Source organism: Amphibalanus amphitrite, unplaced genomic scaffold (assembly GCF_019059575.1).
Source record: "Amphibalanus amphitrite isolate SeventyFive unplaced genomic scaffold, NRLGWU_Aamphi_draft 001058F_arrow, whole genome shotgun sequence".
Taxonomy (NCBI): Eukaryota; Metazoa; Arthropoda; class Thecostraca; order Balanomorpha; family Balanidae; genus Amphibalanus; species Amphibalanus amphitrite.
The window spans coordinates 120931-145154 of NW_024882552.1; the positions used below are offsets into that span (position 1 = coordinate 120931).

The 24224-nt window shown below is 49.0% G+C and overlaps 3 protein-coding genes across 4 annotated transcripts in view; 1 reads left to right on the plus strand and 2 right to left on the minus strand.

The window, feature by feature from the left end:
* Positions 1-629: 629 nt before the first annotated feature.
* On the minus strand, positions 630-1709 carry LOC122369647. 2 transcript variants are annotated; one of them, XM_043344549.1, is made up of 2 exons: positions 1354-1709; positions 630-822 (listed from the first exon to the last, which is right to left on the minus strand). In XM_043344549.1, exons 1-2 carry the CDS (start codon positions 1621-1623, stop codon positions 697-699), a joined length of 396 nt encoding a protein of 131 aa, XP_043200484.1. In that variant the 5' UTR covers positions 1624-1709; the 3' UTR covers positions 630-696. The 2 variants fall into 2 exon arrangements, with proteins under 2 accessions (XP_043200484.1, XP_043200483.1); XM_043344548.1 differs by lacking the exon at positions 630-822 and having other exon boundaries at positions 1098-1709.
* Positions 1710-2186: 477 nt separating this feature from the next.
* LOC122369642 (cuticle collagen 3A3-like) lies at positions 2187-3018 on the plus strand (the record flags this gene model as incomplete). Its single annotated transcript, XM_043344537.1, has 3 exons — positions 2187-2451; positions 2839-2901; positions 2948-3018. Coding segments are annotated over 3 exons (399 nt in total), but the record flags the coding sequence as incomplete, so codon positions are not given.
* Positions 3019-6422: 3404 nt separating this feature from the next.
* The window catches only part of LOC122369649 (chitinase-3-like protein 1), a 33825-nt gene continuing 16023 nt past the window's right edge, over positions 6423-24224 (minus strand). Inside the window, exons 4-7 of the mRNA XM_043344550.1 lie at positions 7981-8213; positions 7535-7738; positions 7082-7240; positions 6423-6647 (exon numbers count right to left, since the gene is read on the minus strand). Of these exons, the coding sequence (XP_043200485.1) occupies positions 6465-6647; positions 7082-7240; positions 7535-7738; positions 7981-8213 (779 nt within the window). The 3' untranslated portion in view covers positions 6423-6464. The remainder of the gene's footprint in view (positions 6648-7081; positions 7241-7534; positions 7739-7980; positions 8214-24224) is intronic.

A 24224-nucleotide genomic window follows, 5' to 3' on the forward strand; every position in this document is an offset into this window, starting at 1 on the left:
CGCTGCTGCCTCTCTGTCCCCCAACTCCTCCAGATCCACCAGCGCCTCCCGGTCTTCCGGATCCTGTTCCAGGTCTTCCTGCAGTTCCACCTGTTCCAGGTCTTCCGCGTGTTCCTCCTATTCCGGGTCTTCCTGCAGTTCCACCTGTTCCAGGTCTTCCGCGTGTTCCTCCTGTTCCGGGTCTTCCTGCTGTTCCAACTGTGCCAGGTCTTCCCAGAGTGCCAGGGCTACCAGGTCTTCCAGGACGTCCACCAGTACCTGGTGATCCAGGCGGCCCACCAGTACCTGGTGATCCAGGACCTTCGCCACTTCCAGGCCCTCCAGCTCCAGCTCCTGTTCCAGGGCCTCCAGATCCGCCACCAGTTCCAGGTCTTCCAGCTCCGCCGCCAGTTCCAGGCGTTCCAGGTCCGCCACCTGATCCTGGGCTTCCAGACCCTCCTCCAGATCCACTTCCTCGAGAGCCTGCACCATCTCCTGAGGGGTATGTTGGTGAAGTTCGCGACCCGTCTGGACCCCGGCTTCCTTGGGGAAATCCGCCATCAGGTCCTACGCCACCGTCCGGTCCGCTGCTGCCTCTCTGTCCCCCAACTCCTCCAGATCCACCAGCGCCTCCCGGCCTTCCGGATCCTGTTCCAGGTCTTCCTGCAGTTCCACCTGTTCCAGGTCTTCCGCGTGTTCCTCCTATTCCGGGTCTTCCTACAGTTCCACCTGTTCCAGGTCTTCCGCGTGTTCCTCCTGTTCCGGGTCTTCCTGCTGTTCCAACTGTGCCAGGTCTTCCCAGAGTGCCAGGGCTGCCAGGTCTTCCAGGACGTCCACCAGTACCTGGTGATCCAGGACCTTCGCCACCTCCAGGCCCTCCAGCTCCTGTTCCAGGGCCTCCAGATCCGCCACCAGTTCCAGGTCTTCCAGCTCCGCCGCCAGTTCCAGGCGTTCCAGTTCCGCCACCTGATCCTGGACTCCCAGACCCTCCTCCAGATCCACTTCCTCGAGAGCCTGCACCATCTCCTGAGGGGTATGTTGGTGGAGTTCGCGACCCGTCTGGACCCCGGCTTCCTTGGGGAAATCCGCCATCAGGTCCTACGCCACCGTCCGGTCCGCTGCTGCCTCTCTGTCCCCCAACTCCTCCAGATCCACCAGCGCCTCCCGGTCTTCCGGATCCTGTTCCAGGTCTTCCTGCAGTTCCACCTGTTCCAGGTCTTCCGCGTGTTCCTCCTATTCCGGGTCTTCCTGCAGTTCCACCTGTTCCAGGTCTTCCGCGTGTTCCTCCTGTTCCGGGTCTTCCTGCTGTTCCAACTGTGCCAGGTCTTCCCAGAGTGCCAGGGCTACCAGGTCTTCCAGGACGTCCACCAGTACCTGGTGATCCAGGCGGCCCACCAGTACCTGGTGATCCAGGACCTTCGCCACTTCCAGGCCCTCCAGCTCCAGCTCCTGTTCCAGGGCCTCCAGATCCGCCACCAGTTCCAGGTCTTCCAGCTCCGCCGCCAGTTCCAGGCGTTCCAGTTCCGCCACCTGATCCTGGGCTTCCAGACCCACTTCCTCGAGAGCCTGCACCATCTCCTGAGGGGTATGTTGGTGAAGTTCGCGACCCGTCTGGACCCCGGCTTCCTTGGGGAAATCCGCCATCAGGTCCTACGCCACCGTCCGGTCCGCTGCTGCCTCTCTGTCCCCCAACTCCTCCAGGTCCACCAGCGCCTCCCGGTCTTCCAGACCCTGTGCCAGGTCTTCCTGCAGTTCCACCCGTTCCAGGTCTTCCGCGTGTTCCACCTGTTCCGGTTCTTCCTGCTGTCCCAACTGTGCCCGGTCTTCCCAGAGTGCCGGGGCTGCCAGGTCTTCCAGGACGTCCACCAGTACCCGGTGATCCAGGCCGCCCAACAGTACCGGACGATCCAGGTCCCTCGCCAGCTCCAGGAGTTCCAGAACCATCCCCTCCACCTTGGCCTCCAGATCCTATACCAAAGCCAGGTCTTCCCGCTCCATCACCCGATCCTGGTTTCCCGGATCCGCCACCGAATCCAGGTCTTCCAGATCCCTCGCCAGCTTCTGGCCTTCCAAGGGGACCAGATGATCCTGAAGGATACTGTGGGGAACTACCACTAGGTCCAGCCTGACCTTCGGGAAATCCTCCGTCTGGACCACTGCCTCCAACTTGTCCTGCCACGTCTGGTCCGGGCGATGTACCTGGCGTTCCTGGTCTCCCTGAAGCCCCAGTAGTTCTTGTTGTTCCTGGGCTATCTGGAGTCCCACCAGTTCCGGCTGTTCCTGGCCTTCCTGGTCGGCCTGGCGTCCCACCTGTTCCAGGTGTTCCTGGCCTTCCTGGAGTCCCACTTGTTCCTTGTGTTTCTGGTCTTCCTGAAATCCCGCCAATTCCTGGTGTTCCTGGTAGTCCCGGTCGGCCTAGAGTCCCGCTTGTTCCTGATGTTCCTGGCCTTCCTGAAATCCGGCCAGTTCCTGGTCGCCCAGGACGGCCTAGAGTCCCGCTTGTTCCTGGCCTTCCTGGAGTCCCACCAGTTCCCGCTGTTCCTGGTCTTCCTGGTCGGCCTGGAGTCCCACCTGTTCCCGGTGTCCCTGGCGTTCCTAGAGTCCCGCTTGTTCCTGGTTTTCCTGGCCTTCCTGAAATCCCGCCAGTTCCTGGTGTTCCTGGTCGCCTAGGACGGCCTAAGGTCCCGCTTGTTCCTGGTGTTCCTGGAGTTCCACCCATCCCTGGTGTTCCTGGCCTTCCTGGTCGGCCTGGAGTCCCATCTGTTCCCGGTGTCCCTGGCGTTCCTAGAGTCTCGCTTGTTCCTGTTGTTCCTGGTGTTCCTGAAATCCCGCCAGTTCCTGGTGTTCCTGGTCGCCCAGGACGGCCTAGATTCCCGCTTGTTCCTGGTGTTCCAGGAGTCCCGCCAGTTCCTGCTGTTCCTGGCCGGTCTGGAGTCCCAGCTGTTCCCGGTGTCCCTGCCCTTCCTAGAGTCCCACTTGTTCCTTGTGTTCCTGGTCTTCCTGAAATCGTACCAGCTCCAGTTGTTCCTGGTCGCCTAGGGCGGCCTAGAATCCCGCTTGTTCCTGGTGTTCCTGGCTTTCCTGAAACTCCGCTGATTTCTGATGTTCCTGGTCGTCCAGGTCGGCTTTGACCCCCGCCTGTTCCTGGTGTACTTGGGACGCCACTTATTCCTTGTGTGTCTGGTCTTCCTGAAATCCCACTAGCTCCTGTTGATTCTAGACTTCCAGGCCTTCCTGAAACGCCTGTTCCGGGTCTCCGCGAAGAGTCCACGCTACCAGGTCGTCTTCCAGCGTCTGTTGTGGCGGGTTGTATGCCAGTGGTCGATGTTCCAGATGTTCCGAAAATCCCGGTGTCTTGTATGCCAGGTTCTTGACCAGCAGCGATTAGAGACGGACCCCTGAAAGTATCCGCCGGGCCAGCGCCTGCTCGCGTTGGCTGTTTCGACTCCTCCGTTGGTGTGACTCCAACTGGAGAAGGTGCCTCGGCGATGCCAGCTGGACCAGGTACGGATATCGAAGGCACTTCAATGTCCGTTTTGCCAGGGTCTGGTAAGGAAGACACTGTGAGCGCTTCATCAGGACTAGCTCCAGGCAGCGAGGGCACATTGAAGATGCTCGCTGGCCCAGCTCCCTCTCTCGATGGTGTTCTAGCGCCAGCTGTTGGACCAACTGCAGGTTCGGACGGCAGACTGAAGATGCCTCCGGCGCCCGTTTTCGTCGCTGGCACCTCCTGTCCGACACTCTTGGGTCCCTCTTCAAACTCTATCGTCGGTGGCAGATAGGAGTAGCCGCGTTTCTTTCTGGACAGCACCTGTTGGTCTCCCTCAGCACGTGACTCCACGTTCAGCGACGCTCCGGTCAGCGCTGACCAGGCGCTGGACAGCATGGAACCCACCGAGCTGACGATGGCCGCCACGAATCCGTTCTCACTCAGCGATGCGTGCCTTCCGGCCGGCGAGTCCGGCTTGTCGTGACGTCGCTCGAACTCGCCAAGCTCGTCTGTGAAACGTCTCAGCTCAGTGGGTGCCTCGGCCACGCTTGCGATGGTACGCAGCTCGCGCGGAAGCTTGCCGTCGGCCATCGGCGGTGCAACGGTGACGGCAGCCTCGCAGTGCGGGACCAGCCAGGCCCAGGTGCACGTCAGGCTCTCCTCGTGGTATCCGAGTCCGTACGGGCACTTGAACTCGAACTTAGTGAACGTGCCGTTTCCGTAGTAGTCGCGACAAAGGTAGAAGTACTTGCAGTTGGTGGGATCGGCGAAGTACCCATCGTCGAGGCAGGGGGCGTCTGACCGGGCCACTGCCGGTACTTCGGTGTCAGAGTCCTCGTCATCCTGGCAGGGCTCGGTGGCTGACGGCCAGGTGCAGATTTCCCACCTGAGAAAGCAAAGAGCAAAGTGTGACCCAGGCGAAACGTGGCTTTCTTATTCAGTTTGGCAAATAGATGTTAATACATGCAGGGTAGGGTAAATGCATCTGCTGCTAATTCAAATATCCATGGAACCCAGTCATTCCTTTCTGTCACTTATATCTTCACTTCCAATCAGCTTCTTATCTCACCTGTCATCAAACAGCCATCCGGAAGGACAGCGGTAGTGCAGCTCCAGACCACCCTCGCCATCGGAGTCTTTCAAGCACCTTCGGTACTCCCCGCAGCGAACGTTGCTCCTGAAGTACCCCTGGTCCCGACAGGAGGACACCCTGGTGACCTCTCGCACGGGCCCTGCCCCAGCGCGGAGCGCTCTCCATCCTGGTGATCGGAAATCGGCCTCTTTCGGTGTGACGCTCTCCTCGTCAAGCGCGAGGAGTTCCTGAAGCTCAGCCTGCAGCTCGTCGCTGGAGAGGTCGGCAAGACGGTGCTGCCATCCAGCGGCAGTCTCGGAAAGTCGATCTTCGCCGCAGTCGGCGTCATTGTCGATGGAGTCCAGAGCGATACCACCGAGACCACGCAGAGCGGCATATTGGGTCTGTGAAGGCAACAACGAGTCGTGAGCGATGATTGAGTGGAAGTGAGGCGGAGGTAAACGGATAGCGTCGAGACGAATTACTGGAGAAGAAAATAGTTTGAAAGTATTTGCGTTATGTACAGGGTGTCTCAAAAGTTCGTTCACAGGTACCAGCCATGCTTTTTTGTCAATAATTCTGAATCAACAAGAAATTAACAGTCGAAATTTTGCATGGGCATTGGTGACAACCTTCCTCAAGCAGTCTCATTGTTTTCAAGTGCATTCGACCCTTCATGAGCTCACAAAAAGGGTTCACCTCTGACCATGGGTCAGGCACGAAAATGTAGGTTGCAAAGTCGGGTATGTTGTGAAACTCTCTGTTTCAGGAGTAATGAGAATGGTTAAGTCGGAAATGACACATGGCTAAGTGTCGGCGAGGATGAGTGCAACATGATGATCATCTCATAAAAACGGTGGCTAAAATTTTTGAAGGACGAAACCATGCGAGACTAACGGCGTTTTGAACGACCCTCGCACGACAGCAGACTCGTGTTCCGGAAAGTAGCTGAAAATGCGGTCATAACTATTGAAAACTGGCAAGAAGGTCGCAGACAGAGGTTACCCATTTTCAAAAAGTGCAGGTCATCGTAAAATAAAGACAAATTATAATTTAAAATTGTTTATAATATCTATAACGCTAATTTTTGGGGACAATAACACAAAAATCGTCAATGCCAAGGACACCTGACCCTCCAAAAGTGTCAGTTATTGTAAAATTTTATCTAACGAAGTTTTAAGAGGCAGATCTGCAGCGAATAATTTTCTTTTAAACACAAAATCCCGATAAAACCACACGATGGACAGGTTTGGGCCGTTAACAAAGCAGAACATCTCCCGAGGAAAACACTCCGCAACCGAGCGAAGGTCTTGGCATGGGGAATGACGAGCGCTTGGAATTTGCAAAATTTGCACAATGTGTCTGAGAAACAGACGTCCGACACATTCTGCTACCATATGATGCGAAAAATTTACTCCTGGCACTTCCCCTTCGTTCAGGACTGGGGTCGTTTTGAAAAGGAAAATGGCGCTTGGGATGTCGGCGCCAGTCATTCATGAAGGAGTTAGCGCCAGAGAATGCCTACAAAATACTCAAGAATGGTGTCGATGCAAGCTGTCGGCTTTCAGGGAAAATCAGATGTTGCCGGGGAGCTAGTCAAAACTAAATCCGACGCAGAAACTGCAGGGGATTCCCCTGCAAGAGCTTGAAAGCTGGTAACCTTTTATCAGCCTCCGGCAGCTGACGGAGCAACAAAAATCGGTATGGGCAAATATTTTTGGAGATACAGCAAAGGGGTTGGTTTCCAACCTTCTTAATCAGTTGTCAAAGCATGCATATTTGTCTAGTGTACACACAGACACCAAAACCTTATACTTTTGACCGGTTCTTATATGCTTTATTGGCATGGGAAATGTGTGAACGAACTTTTGAGACACCCTGTAATAGCTTTGTAGCTGAAACTTTTAGGAAACATCTTCGCACTCAAGCCAGCAGCTGTGATTCAAATAAACAGACCATACCGTTTGTCACGCTCTCCCGTCTTACCTTGACTGCGACGCTGAGCTCGTCTTCGTAAGCCACCCAGGACAGATAGTGGTAGGCGTATGGCGCCGTCATATCGTCGTTACGATCCTCCAGCCAGTCCGGCGTGAACATGTTGCACATCTGCGGGGAGAGAATCGTACCTATGTGATGAGGTGCCGTGAAGTGGTTCGATGTGAAAGTGACGTGGGGTAGATTGGAGAGGTATGCGAGTTATCGGATGATAGGGGCATGGATATCGGTTGAGGATGGAAGTGCAACGGCAGCTATGGCAAAGACTGTGGTGAGGTCATATGTGAGGTTACGTGTATGTTGATGGTGATTGAGGCTCGGTCGTTACTCTCGTTTTACATTGGTTTCGAAGAAGTTTTGGAGGTCTGGTGCCTAAAACATAGGTGGAAATGTTTCTCTTGATAAATCTCAGCCTCTTTGTGATTGACCATTCGACGCTAAAAGGCTTCGTTGGGCTTCCGTGATATCCCAAAACTAGCTGTCAAATATATGCCAAAGGCATTTCTCACCATCTCTTGATTCCACACGAAATGAAGCACACTCACCTCCTTCCTGGACAGTTTTTCGGTTCCAGGCAGGGCGGGCGAGCCGGGGGATGTGACGTGAGTCTGCTGCAACTGGTACATGTAGCCGTAGGAGGGTATCGTCATCACCAGCTTCTCCGCTGGAGCTCCCAGCGAGATGAGGACGTCCAGCAGCGCATCCTGACGGAGACAAATGAGACTATTTAGTGAATCTTCCTGGTGCAACGGGACCTGTTGTACGATGTCAAACATTGGGTCAGATGCGAAAAAGTGGGTGCGGACTAGAAGACGCCTGGAAGAAGTGACAGCTGGGTCTGGTAAGCTGAATATCATAAGCTGTAGCAAGTTTATTTTTGCTTTTCCATGCTCAGCGGCGTCTTTCACTACGCATGTTCCATTCGCTCCATCCTGACCTTCTCCACGTTATGATTAACGCCCATTGCCCATGCCAGCATCCTGCTCCTCCCCACTTACCACACTTTCCGCCTGCGCTCCGTCTCCCATCAGAGGCGCCAGCTGAGCCGTCTCTGGCCGGTCACGTGACTCAGCCGGGGGCGTGGCCAGTATCAGTCGGTCGGTCAGCTGACTGAGGTCGCTGAGGTCACCGATCGCAGTCAGCTGATTGGCCTCCGCCGGAAGTCGGACGAGTAGCTGGTCTGTGGTCAGCGGACTGAGTGCCTGAGAACAGTAGGGAAGGGAAGAGTGAGAATGGTAGGAATGAAGAAATGAGAGAAAGAGGTAAATAACCAAATGAGAATGGGAAACTTATGCTGCCTACGGAGGGTAGGTACTTGTTTCCTTGGATATTTTCAGAAGTTAGCATGGAACATTGAAGAAGTTTCCACCATCACAGCCATTTATTATTTTTGTCATCCGTTGAAATGTTCGGATCCTTCTCAAGCCGACCTTACGCTCCATACCTTGAGGAGTTTCTCCAAATTGCGTTTGTCCTTTGAGCTGGAGATCCACGAGGCGTCCACTTCCACGCCCTCTGCGGCCACGTCCTTCATGGTCTGTTTGACACTGTCGACCAAGTTGTCGAGGTCGGTGCTAGATGTCACCAGCTGTGCCAGTCGTCCGGATGCTAGATCCGAGCCGATAGAGAGGGCTCTCCTGAGCCCGGCAGGGCTCTCGGCTGACACGGACTCAACATCTGAAAGAAAAGGTTGGAAAGTGTTAGATTAATGTCAGCCACTTGTTTGGCAATTCTGGAAAAGGTTTCGATGTTATTTGTGTGTCGTATTAAGGGCTGATTCAGAACACCTTGACGACTCAGATGTGTTTTTTCCGAGATGGCGAAATTAGCTGTGATTATTTGTTTTTGTTGATATTGAAGAGATTGATGTTGAATAGTTAGTTATTCGTAGAGGTAGAGCAGATAGCTACATTGCCTCCGTCCTTCCATTGGCCTATTCGCAGTGGAAAATGAGTCCGGTGCTTCAATTGTCTGAATCCAATAATGTGTGTTCTGTCTGAGCGCACCTTTAATTAATCCCTGAACGCTATCAGGGAGGGTAAATCCCGTTTCACGTAGGGCGTCAGGATAATATGTGCTCACTTAGGGATCCCGTACATTAGCCAGATCATGTGATAGTAAGTGGCCCGTCTGAGCTGTTGAGCGCTGAAATAATCCTAGCAGCTTAGCTGTACTTATTCCTTCTCGTCTAGCTACTTTGGAACGTAGTGACCGAATTACGCACTAGGCAAGTAGGCATATGCTGTGTTGCTATAATTATCTCTAACTGTAATATAATGGATACCGATAGTTACTCTTACGTCACATAATGCCTAGGCAGTCAACAATTCTTGTAGCGGGAAAGTGGTGTAAGTATTTTGCCGCTGTCTTGCCACATCGGGCTGTGATTCTTTTTCAAATTTCTTTTGGTGCCTGTTTCAGTGTCTTCGAATAATATCCACGAATTTAGAACGGCATAAGCCAGCTTCTGACTGAGTTTCAGTGAAAAACAGTCTGAAAATATACAGGTCACGTCATAAAACACCGCGAACGCTGATATGCTAACGCCTAAGTGCACACTGCTGTCGATTGACCAGATCTCGAAAACATTTCTCAGGATGATGTGGCTAAAGCCGAATGGCCTTGGCTTGTTTATGTCGTAGTTATTGCTGCAAATGATCACCAATACACCCAACTTCTAGCGGCTTAGAAGAGTGCTCAAATCATGTTTGATAGCTTGGGCCAATAACAGGGTATATTTCTGATGCAGTGTAAGAGAATCGGCTGGAGAAGGAAGGTCAAACGCAACCATACAAAAACATACTCATATTCGTGGACAGCCTGAGACCTTTCAAATCGATTTACCAGCTGGAAAATGATGCTTGAGAAGTGAAAAGCTTCATTTTTGCCCAAATGCGTTCGAATTCGCCTTTGCAGTGCAATCAGGTATTTCGATTAAAAAATAGCGGCACCAATGCAACCGTTATCAATTCAGCTGGTGGTCGATATGTCATTATCAATCCATCGTGCTTACTCATCTGACAACAAATATGAGCGATCCTTGCATGACCACTGTCGAGCTACATGTCCTGTTGCTGTAACGGTAACTTCAGTCTCCTTTCTATAGACACTTGTCTCACAGTCGATAGATTTATGGACCCCGCCGAGACATGCTGTGGGTTGAACCGGCCAGTTGCAATATCGTATTATCCGCTGCGGTTCTTGATGTTATGTGGTTGTAAAAGTCGTATATGCGGCTCATATGACCCTCTCCTGCAGATTTAGGGTTGATGTTGATGCCAAGAAAAAGAACAACGGAGACTCCCTTTCTCCCATGCGACTCCAGGAAGGAAAATTGTCGGAAATGTTCCACTCTGTCCGAAGATAATATTCTCCTCTCTTTCTATATCGGTCTCTCTCCTCTCTCCCTCTCTCTCTCTCTCTCTCTCTCTCTCTCTCTCTCTCTCTCTCTCTCTCTCTCTCTCTCTCTCTCCATCTCCCCTTTCTCCCGCTCTTCCTGTAAGTCACCCACTCTTATAGTCACTCGCGTCTCCTCCCCCGTACGCCTCCCTCTGTCGGTTTCCATCCCTCTCTACGCCTCTCCCCTACCTGTCCGCCCCCGGTATGCCGTCATCAATAGCCGTCTTAGTGCTCAGTGCTGGAGCGGACCTACAGTTCCCAGAAGTTGTGTGGGGTCCGTCTGTTCCCCGCTCAACAATAAGCCATGCCCACCCGTTACGCTGGGCAGACTATGGACGGGTCATGGATCAGTGTTTGGTCGGGAGGTATGCCGCTTTTAGGATGCCGAGGGTATGGCAGGGAATGCTGATGGCACATTAAGTGAGAGGGAAGAGATCAGGAGAGAAGGGAAGGGATGGAGACGGATATGAGAGAGTCGAGAGAGAGAGAGAGAGAGAGAGAGAGAGAGAGAGAGAGAGAGAGAGAGAGAGAGAGAGAGAGAGAGAGAGAGAGAGAGAGAGAGAGAGAGAGAGAGAGAGAGAGAGAGACGAAGAGCAGGAAGGCTGAGAAGAGAGGGAAGGAGGTATAGGTATAGGTATATGAAAAGGATAAAGGGCTAGGTAGATGAAAGGCAGGGAGGAAATAAAAGAGAGATGGAGATAGATCATATTCATCACCGGTGAGCGATACCTGTAAAGAATCTCTTCGTCGCATGCAGCTAGGTAGGCGTGGGTAAGCTAAAGTCACTTAAAGTTGAGATTTGTGAGTTACGATCATTGCTATTCACTCCATACTTTCCGTTACCAGTTTCCAGCGCATTAGACGTGCCTGGTATGCCTTTGCACCCAGGTGTGTCTCCTGTGTGTCCGGTTTGGGCATCTGTTTGGTCGCTCTCATCACGGATAAGCACAACTTGTCTGTCACATAAATATCCTATATTAGGCTGATAATTGCCCAACCGATCTAAGATAGCTTATCAATGCGGACGGTCAGCGTTTTAGCTGGCTTTCTTCAGCCATCCGGGATCGTTTATAAATACATATTTATGGTTGAGAATTGGTTGGTATGGTTCCATCCGAAGTCTAAATGATAAGACTGTGAACAAAGTTTTACTCTGCACAATGCCATTAGACATACTGTCGTGGCGTGCATTGAGACGCTAAAAGAACCTACATAAAACAGCGTGTGTAGTTCACTATAGTCTGTTCCATACCAAGATTGCGGTCGGAGTTTTTTTTCGGCAGTTCTCTGATCTCTCCTCCATTCAGTAAGTTGCGTAATTTGAATGTGAGAGTGTGTGTACAAAAATCACGCACTACTTTCGGCAGGGCAGTTCGGCCGCAAACTTGACATGGAACAGACTATATCCAATATCCATCGACCTCCGGAGGCTGCCCGTCAACCTGTCATTGTCAGCTCATCATGTGCCGTGTGTCAAACCCCAGCGGGTCATCTCATGACCCAGCGTGTCATATCAGGTTAACGCCGGCACGACACATGCGAGATGACTCGATGACACTCGTTCAGTCTTCTGTTCAGCAACTGTTGCATCACATGCTCACGTGCCTAACGGCTGTCCGAGCCGGTTGCCATTAGTTACGGTGTTTGGACTCAAATCGCCGCGACAGCAGAGGCGGGCGGAAGAGGGACGGTTGCGTGTCGGTACGCCTGATTGACTGGATCAGTCACGTTTGACCTGATTGGCTCGTGCACCTAAAAGCCAGAGCTCGCAACAGCTAGCGACAGCTTAAGTGCTGTTGCTAATTGCTATCTGCGTGAAAATGCGATTTTTTAGAACCCTAGCAACAGGGGTGCGGGAACTACGTTCAGACTGGGGGGACACACCATAATAGAGATCAACCTAGGGTACCCCCAAATCAAGTTTCTCACCGGTTTTAGGCCACTTATTTTTCATCCCTTCGCTTTTTCAACAAAAAAAAAAACATTTGCCAAAAAAGTTTGGTATTCCGTCTCAAAGCTGTGGGGGCATCGCCCCCACGGCCCCAGAGTTGGGGGGGGCAAGCTGCCCCCACTGCCCCCCCCCCCCCCGGCTCCCGCGCTTATGCCTAGCAACCAATGCTAACAGCATTTTTTTAGAGTTTTGGCTTGCGCTGTGATCTTCATCTCTTTTTCTCGTAAACACCTTCGCTACAGGTATATAGGTACCTATACGTGTATTTCATACCTGTTCTCTTGACTACGTTGAATACCGTTAGATCCGCCGAGCAACAGCACACTCATGAATGAGTTATGCAAAAGTTACCTCGCAATAACTTCCATTCACTCATTCTAAGAGCCCACCAATAAGCACATCTCAATAGTCCATATCTTTCGCTGTCGCGTACGGCGCTTTTAAGTCGCATTATGTGATTAACCTTTGATCACCTCTCGCACCCGACCAGACCTTGACACCGGCTTTAACCCACACATCTGGGTCGGCTGACCATAGTCGCCGGCGGCTCTTGAAACCAGTGACGTCATAAAATCCACCAACGAACACCACTGACGTCATTATACTAAGCATCCGCTCTGTGAGTCAGCTTACAAGAGTCTAATGATTAGCTGCTCATTACGGGCCTGTGCTAATAATGGGGATGGGGATAAGCTGAAGCTGATGCTTCGTTTGGAAATTTTATCGGAGTGTGGCGACGTTAATGCAGAGTTCTCGTGGAGTTAGCCGCGTGCAGCGCGTCGTAACGGATCACGAAGAACTCATTGTCATTGTCAGCATTACCAAAGTCATACCGAATATGCCATTAACGCTGTTGTCATGGAACGCCGTCAGAGAAGTCTATCAATTTCAGAAACATTGTGACTGAGCATGAAGTATCATAATTATCATCTGCTAATGTTCCATAGATGCTGGTTATGATGTGTCACGTGAAAAGGAGAAGCTATATCGTTATCAGATAGACAACGATTTCCCCATTTCCCAGGCATTTTCCCCATCTTCGGTACGTCTTCCCTATCCCTAAAGGTCTACGATGAGACAGTGGCGCATAGCAACTGAAATCTCACAAATTATTCAAATCCCCTTCCTAAGCCAGTGGGCAATCATCCTACCCATCCATTATGTTCAGATGTTGACCATATCTGACGATCCAAGTCATGACATTAGCGAGGTACCGTTTGATATTTGCTATGTGGCTAATGTTTGTCTGCTCGCTGTCAGAATGGTCGGCGATGTTGTGGTGGAATAAGCTGGATATTCCGGGGTCGACTAACAAAGGTCTCTGTTCTTATAGCCATTTTTACAAGCAGGTCTGTGATAGGAGATTGCCATGAAGGTGGAGGAATTTGTAAATGGTGAAGGGGAGACGTTCTTTGCAGTGCTTGTCGGGGTGCGGGACGATTGTTGAATTTCGGGGGGTGGGGGAATAATGATCGCTCGGAACGGTAGAAGAGAGGCGAGAGAAGCAGAGAGGGAGAGAGAAAGAGAGAGAGAGAGAGAGAGAGAGAGAGAGAGAGAGAGAGAGAGAGAGAGAGAGAGAGAGAGAGAGAGAGAGAGAGAGAGAGAGAGAGAGAGAGAGAGAGAGAGAGAGAGAGAGATGAGATAATGAGGAGCTCTTGGTGGTACTGGCATTTATTTGTTGCTGTCAACCGTAGAGTTTTTGGACTGCTACCACCGGAAATCAGAGTTTGGTGAAGTTCATAACTGAACCCAACCTCTAACTTCACTCTGAGCCTGCAGCCTTCAGCAGACCCATTCGATCTACTACATCGGCCAGCTGTCATATGTCCATATTGCCCACATCCGCCACAATCTGTCAACGATGACAGCTGTAGGAACCCCTGTCTGGAAATCCCTCCTTCACTTCAGACCTCCGACTCCCATCCTAGCCCTACCCTGACAACGTCTCGCAGCCAAGCCTTGGTGCGCAAACAAAATTTGCATGGTGTAGCAATGAAGTGATATTTCTGCTTAGCAAGGTCATCTGACAAGCAGATGTTGGTATTATTATGATGTGGGAGCTGGATGAAACCGGTCTGAAATCGACGTCTTTTGGGATTGATCTGTTATCGATACTTAGGTTCCGGCGTTTATAAACGACTGTTGGATTTTTGACGGACGTATCCTCGGTATGATGTATTTGGTTGATGTGATAGATAGGACTTAATATTTTTTTACAATTAGTTAATGCGTGAAATTGATGGTCGTCTAACTCTAATCTGTATGCTTGTTAGTAACAAAAATAATGACGTAAAATACAAATATCATCATCTTTTTCAGAGATATCTCATTACAGAGCTCACGTCATCGCCACGCGTCGCTAGCCCCCCCCCCCCCCCTCATGCGTCACGCCTTAATTAGCGACTTAGCATTGTTAGGGTGGCAGTGCAGCCGGATCTCCATGGCCCTGCAGTAGGACGAACATTTATCGCCGCTTCTCAGACCAGCCACGGGCCTGTAGCTGATCTAAGCTCTTGTTAGTGTACGATGGAGCTGCCAGCGAGGCTGCTGTTGTTTTGCAGGCTCTATGCATTGTATTTGGAGGTCTCAGCTTCTTTGGTTTATCCTGTAGGTGCCTAAGTAGCGACCTTCATTTTCACGGCCCTCTTCTTGACAATGAGCGGGTGAAAATCCTAGTGCGAACCATTTCTATTAGTTATCCATGGTTCTCCTTCTCCCTTTTATCCTGTTTTATTTCTCTGCCTTTCTTGTTCTTACTCTATCTACCTTTCTCTCCCCTCTATCTCTTCCCCCTTTCCCATCTCCAAACCACCCGTCCAACCCCCATGACCCTATCCCCAGAACAGTCACCATTCTCGCCCTACCCTATCCGTTCCTGTTCTCTCATGCAGTCTCCTGCCGCCTCAGGCGGTTCCACCGAGTGCCGGTCACTCCGAGTGTCTCGCGAGTGCCGCGGGCCAATCACCTGCTGGTGCAGTTCGACTGGTGAGCACCTCCACTGATTTAGGTGTATCCGGCCACTGAGCCTGCGGAGACGACCGTGCCAGGCGGTGGGTGCCCCCAGGTGGATAGGAGAGATGTTTGAGATGACCTACACTGGTGTGGGTCCGGGGACGGATCTTATGTTAATTTATGTCACGTTAAGTTACGTTGATGTTTTGGGTGAAGTTTGGCTGAAGCCTGAGTTCTGTTAAGTGACGTTAACTTACCCATGCATTTGTTTGCCCATTTGTTTGTCCACCGGTGTTCTTGAATGGCAATAAGTATGTACGAGTAGTTAGTAGGTATATTGGTTATCCCAACGGAAAACTGCAAAATACGACGTGAGAGGAAAATAATTCCCCCTAGGTAATCATGTCCACATGCTTCTGAACAAAATCTAGATAAAGGCAATGCAAATTTGCAACATGTGTGCCCGAGAAAGGTCAGATTTAACATTTTGGGTCAGTTTTAACCCTCGCCCATGTAGGGGGGGGGTTGGTGCAACCCCCCCCCCCCCTGAGGTTTTTCGGAAATAGTGCAAAAACGGCGGCGCGCAGCGCCGCCAAATTTTGGGTACCTTATGGGGCAAACCTTGCGCATCTTTTGATAAAAAAATTTGACCAGTTCATGTCAGGTCACGGAGTTATGACGTCACAAAGGGAACAGCCTCCGGCCGGATTTTCACAAACTGAGTGCCAACGCCCGAGGTTTCCTGCCGGTGGTACGGACATCGGTTGATGGATCGTGATGAAACTTCCCATGCATGTTGGGGCAGGTATTGGCTATCATATGGTATAAGAAACTTGACCGGGTCAGGTCAGGTCACGGAGCTATGACGTCACAAGAGGAACAGCGTCCGGTACTATTTTTGAAAAGCGCCCGAACCACTATTTTGCTAATGCTTGTCACCTCAATGGGAATATGCAGCAATATTAGCTTCTATAGGGAGCAAATGGACCTCCCAAATCCAAAAATACAATCAGATTTCAAAAATTTAAATTTTGATTTTTCGAATTTCTGCCGCCGACTGTGACCTTTCCGACTTCCGGCGCTCCCAACGCGCCATTTTTAGAGCTAGGGAAACGAAATACATACCAAACGATAGAGAATTGATCAAGGAACACGATAGTGAAGGTTTCAAGTCGATATCTCCCACCGTTTTGCCGCAATCGCCGCGGAAAGTTGAAAAAAGTCTATTTTTCCGAAAATTTGACCTTTGACCGGTCAAAAGTAGGTCAAATGTTGACCTAGGACCAAAAAATATACCACCAATCGCGAGATCTCGGCGAGAGCAATCCGTTGGTCTTTTCCGCTAAGCTCTACGACGCTCCGTTTTCAAACGCCAAGGGCGGGGGGGGGGGGGGGGTCGCACCAACCCTCCCCCTGCATGGGCGAAGGTGGCAGATCGCCGTTTACGGGCGAGGGTTAAATCTTCGAATAGCTTTCTGCTGCTATCATTATTTACAACATCAACTATTTAAGCCTTTCCCATGCAACCATATTTCGCAACACCCCGGCTGTCACCGACACACCTCTGAGTTAAAGCCCCATCCAGTCTCCCCTCCACCGAAACCAGCCTCCTTTCGTTACACGTCCATACAGCGTGTAGCCCATTTATACCGCCCGCGTCCCTTCCCCTCGCCTTTCGCTCGCACCCACCCTGGAACGCCAGGCGATATTCGCCGCTTGTCTGTTGTTGGGATGCAGGTTTATCGTGGCCTCCTTGACCTCAGCGGAATAGCTCCCCGTGGAAAACCCAGCGGCGGTGCCGTGTGAAGCGAGCTTTACCTTCGCTGTCTTGAGTCAGTTTACTTACAGTTTGTCCTTGTGGGATTGTGATCTGAATGACAATATATGAGAGCCTTCTAGTATTTGAGACAAAGAGTGATGCATTTTCTGCTTATGATTCTAGTCGCTGCTCATGATTCTAGTTTACAAGCCGATCAAGGGCCTGTCAGTTCGGCCTTTAATGCAAACTTTAGAAAAGGAGTGAAGAATTTAAGCATACAAGCTATTAAACGGTCTCAAATTAAACAAATGTAGTAATGAATCAAATAATTGAATCAAATAGAATTATTTACACGATTCAGTGGGACATATTTGTGATTGCCAATTGCGACTTGTTTCTCATTAATTACTATCCTAGAGGTAAATTTTGTTGATGTTATCTTGTCACATCACAATGCGATAATGTATGTTGTGACCATTTACGAATTAGCTGTGCTTGATAGCAGGATGCGCTTAGCGCGTGGATAAGAGTTGATGACTGGGCGTAGGATGGATAGATTGATGGATTGGATGGATGGATGGATGGATGATAGATCCTATAGATGGATTGATTATTAATTACGTATGCAATGGAACTTGTTTGGTGCTTTGATCAGCCAAGTTGATCAGGCACTGGTCGGCGTGTAAAAAAGGTATCTTGCACGGTCTATTTGATAATGAAATTATATATTCTATAATAGACCTTGAGCAAAACATGGGTGATCAGGCTAATATTGTTTCTTTCTTTCCAACATTCTTTGGCATTCACATGCCACAGTTTGTGGAAGGGAGAATAAATTAATTCATTTGTTCGTAACGTTCGATACTTGTTCGGACTAAATTGCACGCATATATACCAGTATAGCGCCTTTTGGGGCGACTAACGGAGCGAGCGAGGGGGTGAGTCTTGCACGTGCGAAATTTCGAGGGGGTACCTCCAACTGACTTGTGCACGGCACCCTACTGACCGGTTTCTAGCGATGTGCCAAATTTGAGCACAATCGGCCCAGCCGTTCTCGAGATCTGGGAGCGGCACCCTGCACGTGCGCACGTGCAAAATGGGTCCCAACTGACTTGTGCACGGCACCCTACTAACTGGTCCCTAACCGTGTACCAAATTTGAGCGCCATCGGTCCAGCCGTTCTCGAGATCTGGAAACGACCCCTGCACGTGCGCACGTGCAGCAGCACCCCAACTCTGGCACATGGATATGCAGTGCCTAGTGGGTGTCTACCTACATGCCAACTTTCAGCGCAATCGGCCAAGTAGTTACCGAGATATTGCAACAATTACAAAACTGACACCTCTTCGTTTTGCACGTGGCACGTGCATAAGGGGTCACCCACATGCATCGGGAATAGTCCAATACTTGGTAGAAGGAATGAAGCTACCCCACAAAAATTACCGCGTGTAAATCGGTCAAGTGGTTGCTGAGATATAAGCCTCGCAAAAGCGTCCGCACGGCCGGCCGGCCGGCCGCTCATACTCAGAAATTTCCGTTAATCTAAGGAAAGACTACGCTCGCTTCGCTCGCTCCGTAATTACTGACCGGGCCGACGAAATTATTTGGAAACGAGGTTTGCAAAATTGACGTAGGCCCGAGTGCGAAGCACGAGGGCCGGATTCAAATTTTGCAAACCGAGTTTGCAAAATTTGCAAAATTTGCAAAGAGTTTGCAAAGTGTCTGTAATTTAACCATGTTTGAAGTGTACGATGAATATATATATATTTAGGCGAGTTTCCAAATAATTTCGTACGGCTGAGGTCAGTAAGATTTTTCCTACATGCCGCATACCTGCTAAGTAGTTTCGACAGGTTTTGGTGACACTTTTATACAATTGTTTTGTCCATAATTTCCGAACAGTGATTGCGCTACTGCTGTGGATAAAGCTTTAAAGCAAATTTATAGAAGAAAATGCATCAAAATACCTCACTTCAAAAAGAATCGCGTCTGAAAATATCAACTCAGAATGGCACAACAATTGGATATCCAAGGAACATCATACATGAATAATTTGCCACGACATAAGAACAAGAAGAAGGTAGAAGGTATAATATTCCTAGTGATTAAACGTGAATTTTCTAGTGCTCTTGCAAGAATCTTTTCTTTATTTATGTAATCGTACTTTGTTGATGACCTATGGCTAAACTTTCGTGAAATACATATTTTCCATATTTTACATGTTTGTTTTGAGGAAAGGACTACAACTGTCAAATAATAACGCAATAACTTACGCCCAAGGTATCAGTGGACATATCAAACGAAGATAAGAAACCAGCGATAACGGATTTCGATTGATAGAAGCATATCTTGCCATAATTTCGGCTTTGTAACCAATACAAAGTATTTCAAACCCCTTGATAAGCAGAGCAGATATTTTTTTACCAAAAAATGTTGGTTTTCTAATTTTACGCGGCAAATATCATGCAATAATGATATCAATTATACATTCCCTATCAATTATACCTCTGGGCTAATGCGATAAACTGTAGTTTAGAGGTCATTGCCCTGGGCAGTAAACCCGGGCAGTAAACTTTTGTTTCCTGCCCGGCCTATCAAATAACATGGCATTTTGACACCAACAGTTTCTTGGTCATAGTTTTACTGCCCGGCTCGTGCTGTGCTTAAGACATACCCCGGCATGTAGGAATACATGAGATTTTCCTCCCTCGGCCCTCCCTCTTATGACTGATAATCCATTCAGTCATTTAAGTATGCACTAAATCAACAGATTAAATGGAACTTAAACAACTTACCGCATGTTTAAGCCGAAAATTGACTATATAACATCGGAAGAATTCGAAGTCCACGTAACTCCTGACAACAACCGTCGCTACATTGCACATTGCAACAGAGACCTAATGAATGATGGTAATTGGATATTCACTGAGAGATTGACAGGTACCCACAAGTTGGTCAAGGTTTCACAAAGACAGATGGCCCCATGACAAGATGTCTGAATGGGCGTTTCTGTTCATTCACTATCTTCATTCTGTTCCCTCTATACTACAGGGAGAAGCATTATTCTGTCGCGACTGACGTGGCGGTAAACAGCGGCCACATCACAGCAAGTGACATGGAGGGCTGCTGAATATCGAACAGCTTTAAAATGCGACTGGTGTCATCTACAAGCAGTTAGATCAGCTGAGCTAAGTTTATTTGATTTCCGAAATGGCCATCACAGGTGTTATTCTCAGGTTGATTTTGTACGGAAACATGCAACGGGATGATTTTTTTTGTGTTTGCTAGTTTTTGCCTTCTCATGATCCATGACCGATACATAAGGAACTTTTCAGTTGGCGCCATCTAACCAGGCTTTCTGCTTACAACTGTGCGTTATTTCAATCACAAAATATTGTGCGACAAATAGTTGTGAATACCTATTAGTGATCAACAATTCAATCAAAATCGTTATGCGCTCTGTTTAAAATGCATTCATCGGCTTGTGAGATTTTTCATTGTAAATTCACCGCATGGGTATGACTGACTTCATCTTTACCGTTCGCGAGGCTATATCTGTTCATCTCCGAGTCCACCTGACCACAAATATCCGTCCAGGGTCGCAACAGCGGCTGTCTGTGGCTCGGTTGTGCTCATATATGTAAGATCAGCTTGCAATTCTCATCCGATTGAAAACCAAGAACAGGATCTACAGAATCTTTGATTGGTTTATCTTGGGCATCGAAAATACCGGCAACCGTAAGCAGCTGCAATTGTGACCGGCAGAGACCTGGATGTCTTATGGCTTTAGTGGTTCTAACGGGCCGGCTTGTAACCGCCAAAACCCGAAATAAACCAAAAGCGAAATCTTAGGTGTTTGGAATATGAATGAAAGTTGGATAAAAGCCAGAAGGTAGGGGAACGCGGTACTGCATTTTTTTCCCGATGGGATAAGCTTAAAGGAAATAGTTCACTTTCCTGAAATTAGTATTTTGCTATGGATTTATGTTCTTTTATGCTCAAAATGATCAGAAAATAAAACAAAACGTTTTTGTAAAAAGGATTATTTTCGATATTTTAGTATAAGAAGAACTATATTCTATATAAAATAATGTTTGACGCGGAAGCTTATTACGCGTTGACCAATCATATTGCGTAGGACAAACCCATCGGCTGTAAGCAGCATTCTGATTGGCTGACGATGACGTGACTGCATTCCTCAGCAAGGCACGCATTCCTCTGCAAGGCACTCTTTTCGGAACGAAAAATGGAATATCTTCGTCTAGGGTGATCGTTGGGCCGTAAAAGCTTCTGATTTGTGCTAGTCTCAGCGCAAGCAACAAAACTGCTATTCCAGTTCCAAACCCCATGTTAAAAGTGAACTATTTCCTTTAATGTAAGAAGCGTGTACACTGTACAGCTATACGGCCCAATCAGCACATTTTTTGCAGGTAAAATCACCAGTCCACGCGACGACCGTTGTCATACTCTTCCCAGGATACTTATTTCTGTTGCGGTCTATTTTCGAATCATCGCCCACCGGTTCCTGATGTCATCGATGTTCGCTCGCAACGGCAGCGGCTAGCGGTAGCAATAAAATCGTGTCACCAGCGCAAGTGAAAGATATTGCTGCTGGTACTTATGAAATGTGCAAGGTTTTATCCACGTGGCTATTGGTTTCGTGACTCGTAATCTTTGCTACAGTCACGAGTTGTTTCGTGGCTCGTGCGAATTCCATCATGACGTCCGGCAGTGCCGAAGATTGCATTTTGAGATTGATTTCCTATGCAGATTAATTCCTCTATCAAAATACAAGCCTTTCATTAATTGCATTTTTGCGGGATTCTAAAGTTTATCCACCTATCCATTCATCCTTAGACTTTGACACATCCACTAAACCAGTATAACGCCTTTTGTGGCGACTAACGGAGCGAGCGAGAGGGTGGCCCTTGCACGTGCGAAATTGCGAGGGGGTACCTCCAACTGACTTGTGCACGGCACCTTACTAACCGGTCTCTAGCGATGTGCCAAATTTGAGCACAATCGGCCCAGCCGTTCTCGAGATCTGGAAGCGGCACCCTGCACGTGCGCACGTGCAAAATGGGTCCCAACTGACTTGTGCACGGCACCCTACTAACTGCTCCGTAACCGTGTACCAAATTTGAGCGCAATCGGTCCAGCCGTTCTCGAGATCTGGAAACGACCCCTGCACGTGCGCACGTGCAGCAGCACCCCAACTCTGGCACATGGATATGCATTGCCTAGTGGGTGCCTACCTACATGCCAACTTTCAGCGCAATCGGCCCAGTAGTTACCGAGATATTGCAACAATTACAAAAGTGACACCTCTTCGTTTTGCACGTGGCACGTGCATAAGGGGTCACCCACATGCATCGGGAATAGTGCAATACTTGGTAGAAGGAATGGAGCTACCCTACAAAAATTACCGCATGTAAATCGGTCAAGTGGTTGCTGAGATATAAGCCTCGCAAAAGCGTGACCACGCCTTTGCGCTCGCTTCGCTCGCTCCGTAATTAAAGGTTTGACACCAAATGCGCCTCACGTTTGAGTTGACATCGTTCTCCGTTCTCTGCGAGTAAGCCTCTAAGGACGCTGGCTGCCATATTTATCCCGCGAGTTGCTGGGGGGGGGGGCGTTAAACGCCCCCACTTTTTTTCGCCGGGCCATAGCATAAAAACGGCAGGCGCGCCAAATTTTAGGTACCTGTAGGGAATTGATTGAAGTGTATTGTGACAAAGTTTCAAAAAAATCGGTCGGAAAATTTTTGAGATATCAAGGTTTTAGTGACGTCATGATTTCTGAGTTTTCGACCAAAAACGGCATATGTTCAAAAAATCATATAAAATCACAGAATAGACATACAGACATGCCGTAAACGCCATTAGACTGTCAATACCATGAACAATCAAATGGCTATCTTTGATTATTGATTAACGTTCCGCATTTTCCAAAATCTTGAACTGAATCTTGGCAATTTCTCGTGACTACTTCACGACCATGATACATGCATTTCTTAAATTGAACTTTTTGAGCCAAACACGTACACATATGATAAAATGAATGTCACCATCGTGTTCTACGCCCCAAATTACCCATAAAACATGTGTCACAGGCTGCGAATATCAGTTTTGATTTTCGGGGATATTTGCCTACCCGGTTGACCTGACCTTGACCCTGACCTATGCTTGACTGACCCCTACATGGAGCTGACACTCTTGTAGGCCTTATATGATGGATTGTGCACCGTTTTGACAGAGTTTATGACGAGAGGCGCCCATTGCGCAGTCCTGAAGTCCATGCTACTGAAAGCCCGATTTCAGGTGTTTGACCTGACCTTGACCCGACCTGTGACCTCAAAATTCAACTTTAAAGTATTCATCTGAAGCGTCTCGTCGCGTTCTTTCGTTTGCCGCCTCGTGCGTTTCGCTGCGCCTATTGGTTCTCGAGTTATCGGCTGGTGGCGAAATACCCCAGCAACTGCCGGGTTATAGAAGGGAGCGCCACAGATTTTCAAGTATTCGTAGTTTTGTATTCAACATCTCACGACAGTTTCGCTCAGCATCTCACGAATCACAGCCTCCTCTCTCGCTTCTTTTCGCGGCGCCAGAATAGCAAGCGACCGATTCAGCTGCAAATCTAAAGCAAAAACTTCGCCGCAGGTAGCAGCCCCACGCATAATGCGCGACTACAGGGCGTTTCGATTCTCGCATCTGTTATGCCTTTTGCAGTGGCATCACGGGCTTATGCAGATGACCATTGGCCGCATGACCTTGACATTTGACACAGGTGAAAGGCTCTGCCGTCTGCGGTAGAACTTTGGCAACGTGCCAAGGGCGTGTCATGAGGTAACTAACGAGCTGCGCTTGATGCCATCGGCAGAGTCAGTGGCTTAGTGTCTCAGAAACAGGACATAGATGGACGGTATTAATTGGTTGCAGAAGAATGTGTCTACAAGGGAATTGATGTGGACGGGCTTTAGGAGGTAGACAGGAATGTGTAATCGCGCCAATGGCGGTGTCTTGTTGGTTATTTACATTCACAGCACTTGAATTGCGCAAGACGAGAATTACAATAGACTGTGGCAAACTGTAGCTAAGGCCATGTCACTGCGCTCAAGCTGACACTTGAGACGAGATTATAAATTGATGTTTGATAGTTGTTTCTTCATTTTCATCAGTTTTACGAACTTGTAAAACTTTGGTTTAGTGAATTACCCGAGAATGTTGGAACTGTTTTATTATTACATGGTCAAACTTGTTCCTCCATGGGTCATAGGTCAATACCATATGACAAGTCCTCTCGCCAAAAGCGTGCCATCGGACAATCGAAACCAATGACCTTCCCTGCCCGTCCTCTGCAAAACAATGATTAGCTCATTAAAAGCTTCCCGTTATGCGTCCCTTTCACCACAGGTGAAGCACAAAAACGATAATGAAGCGCTATGGGTGTTTGCGGCATGGTTAATTGATTGTGATTGCCATTTTGGCTAAAAAACGCATGGTTATAGTTCGTTTTTAAGCTTGCCCTTCACTGTAAACGTCTCTTTGAACACAGCACGAGAATTGCTAGCTGAATTACTGAGAAAACTGGTTAGCGCACATTGTATTGTAGATATGAATAATATTTT

What these genes read in the sequence shown, in the direction of transcription:
- LOC122369647 (XM_043344548.1), bottom strand. Translation starts at nt 1,623, where the DNA reads ATGGCGGATTTCCCCAAGGAAGCCGGGGTCCAGACGGGTCGCGAACTT.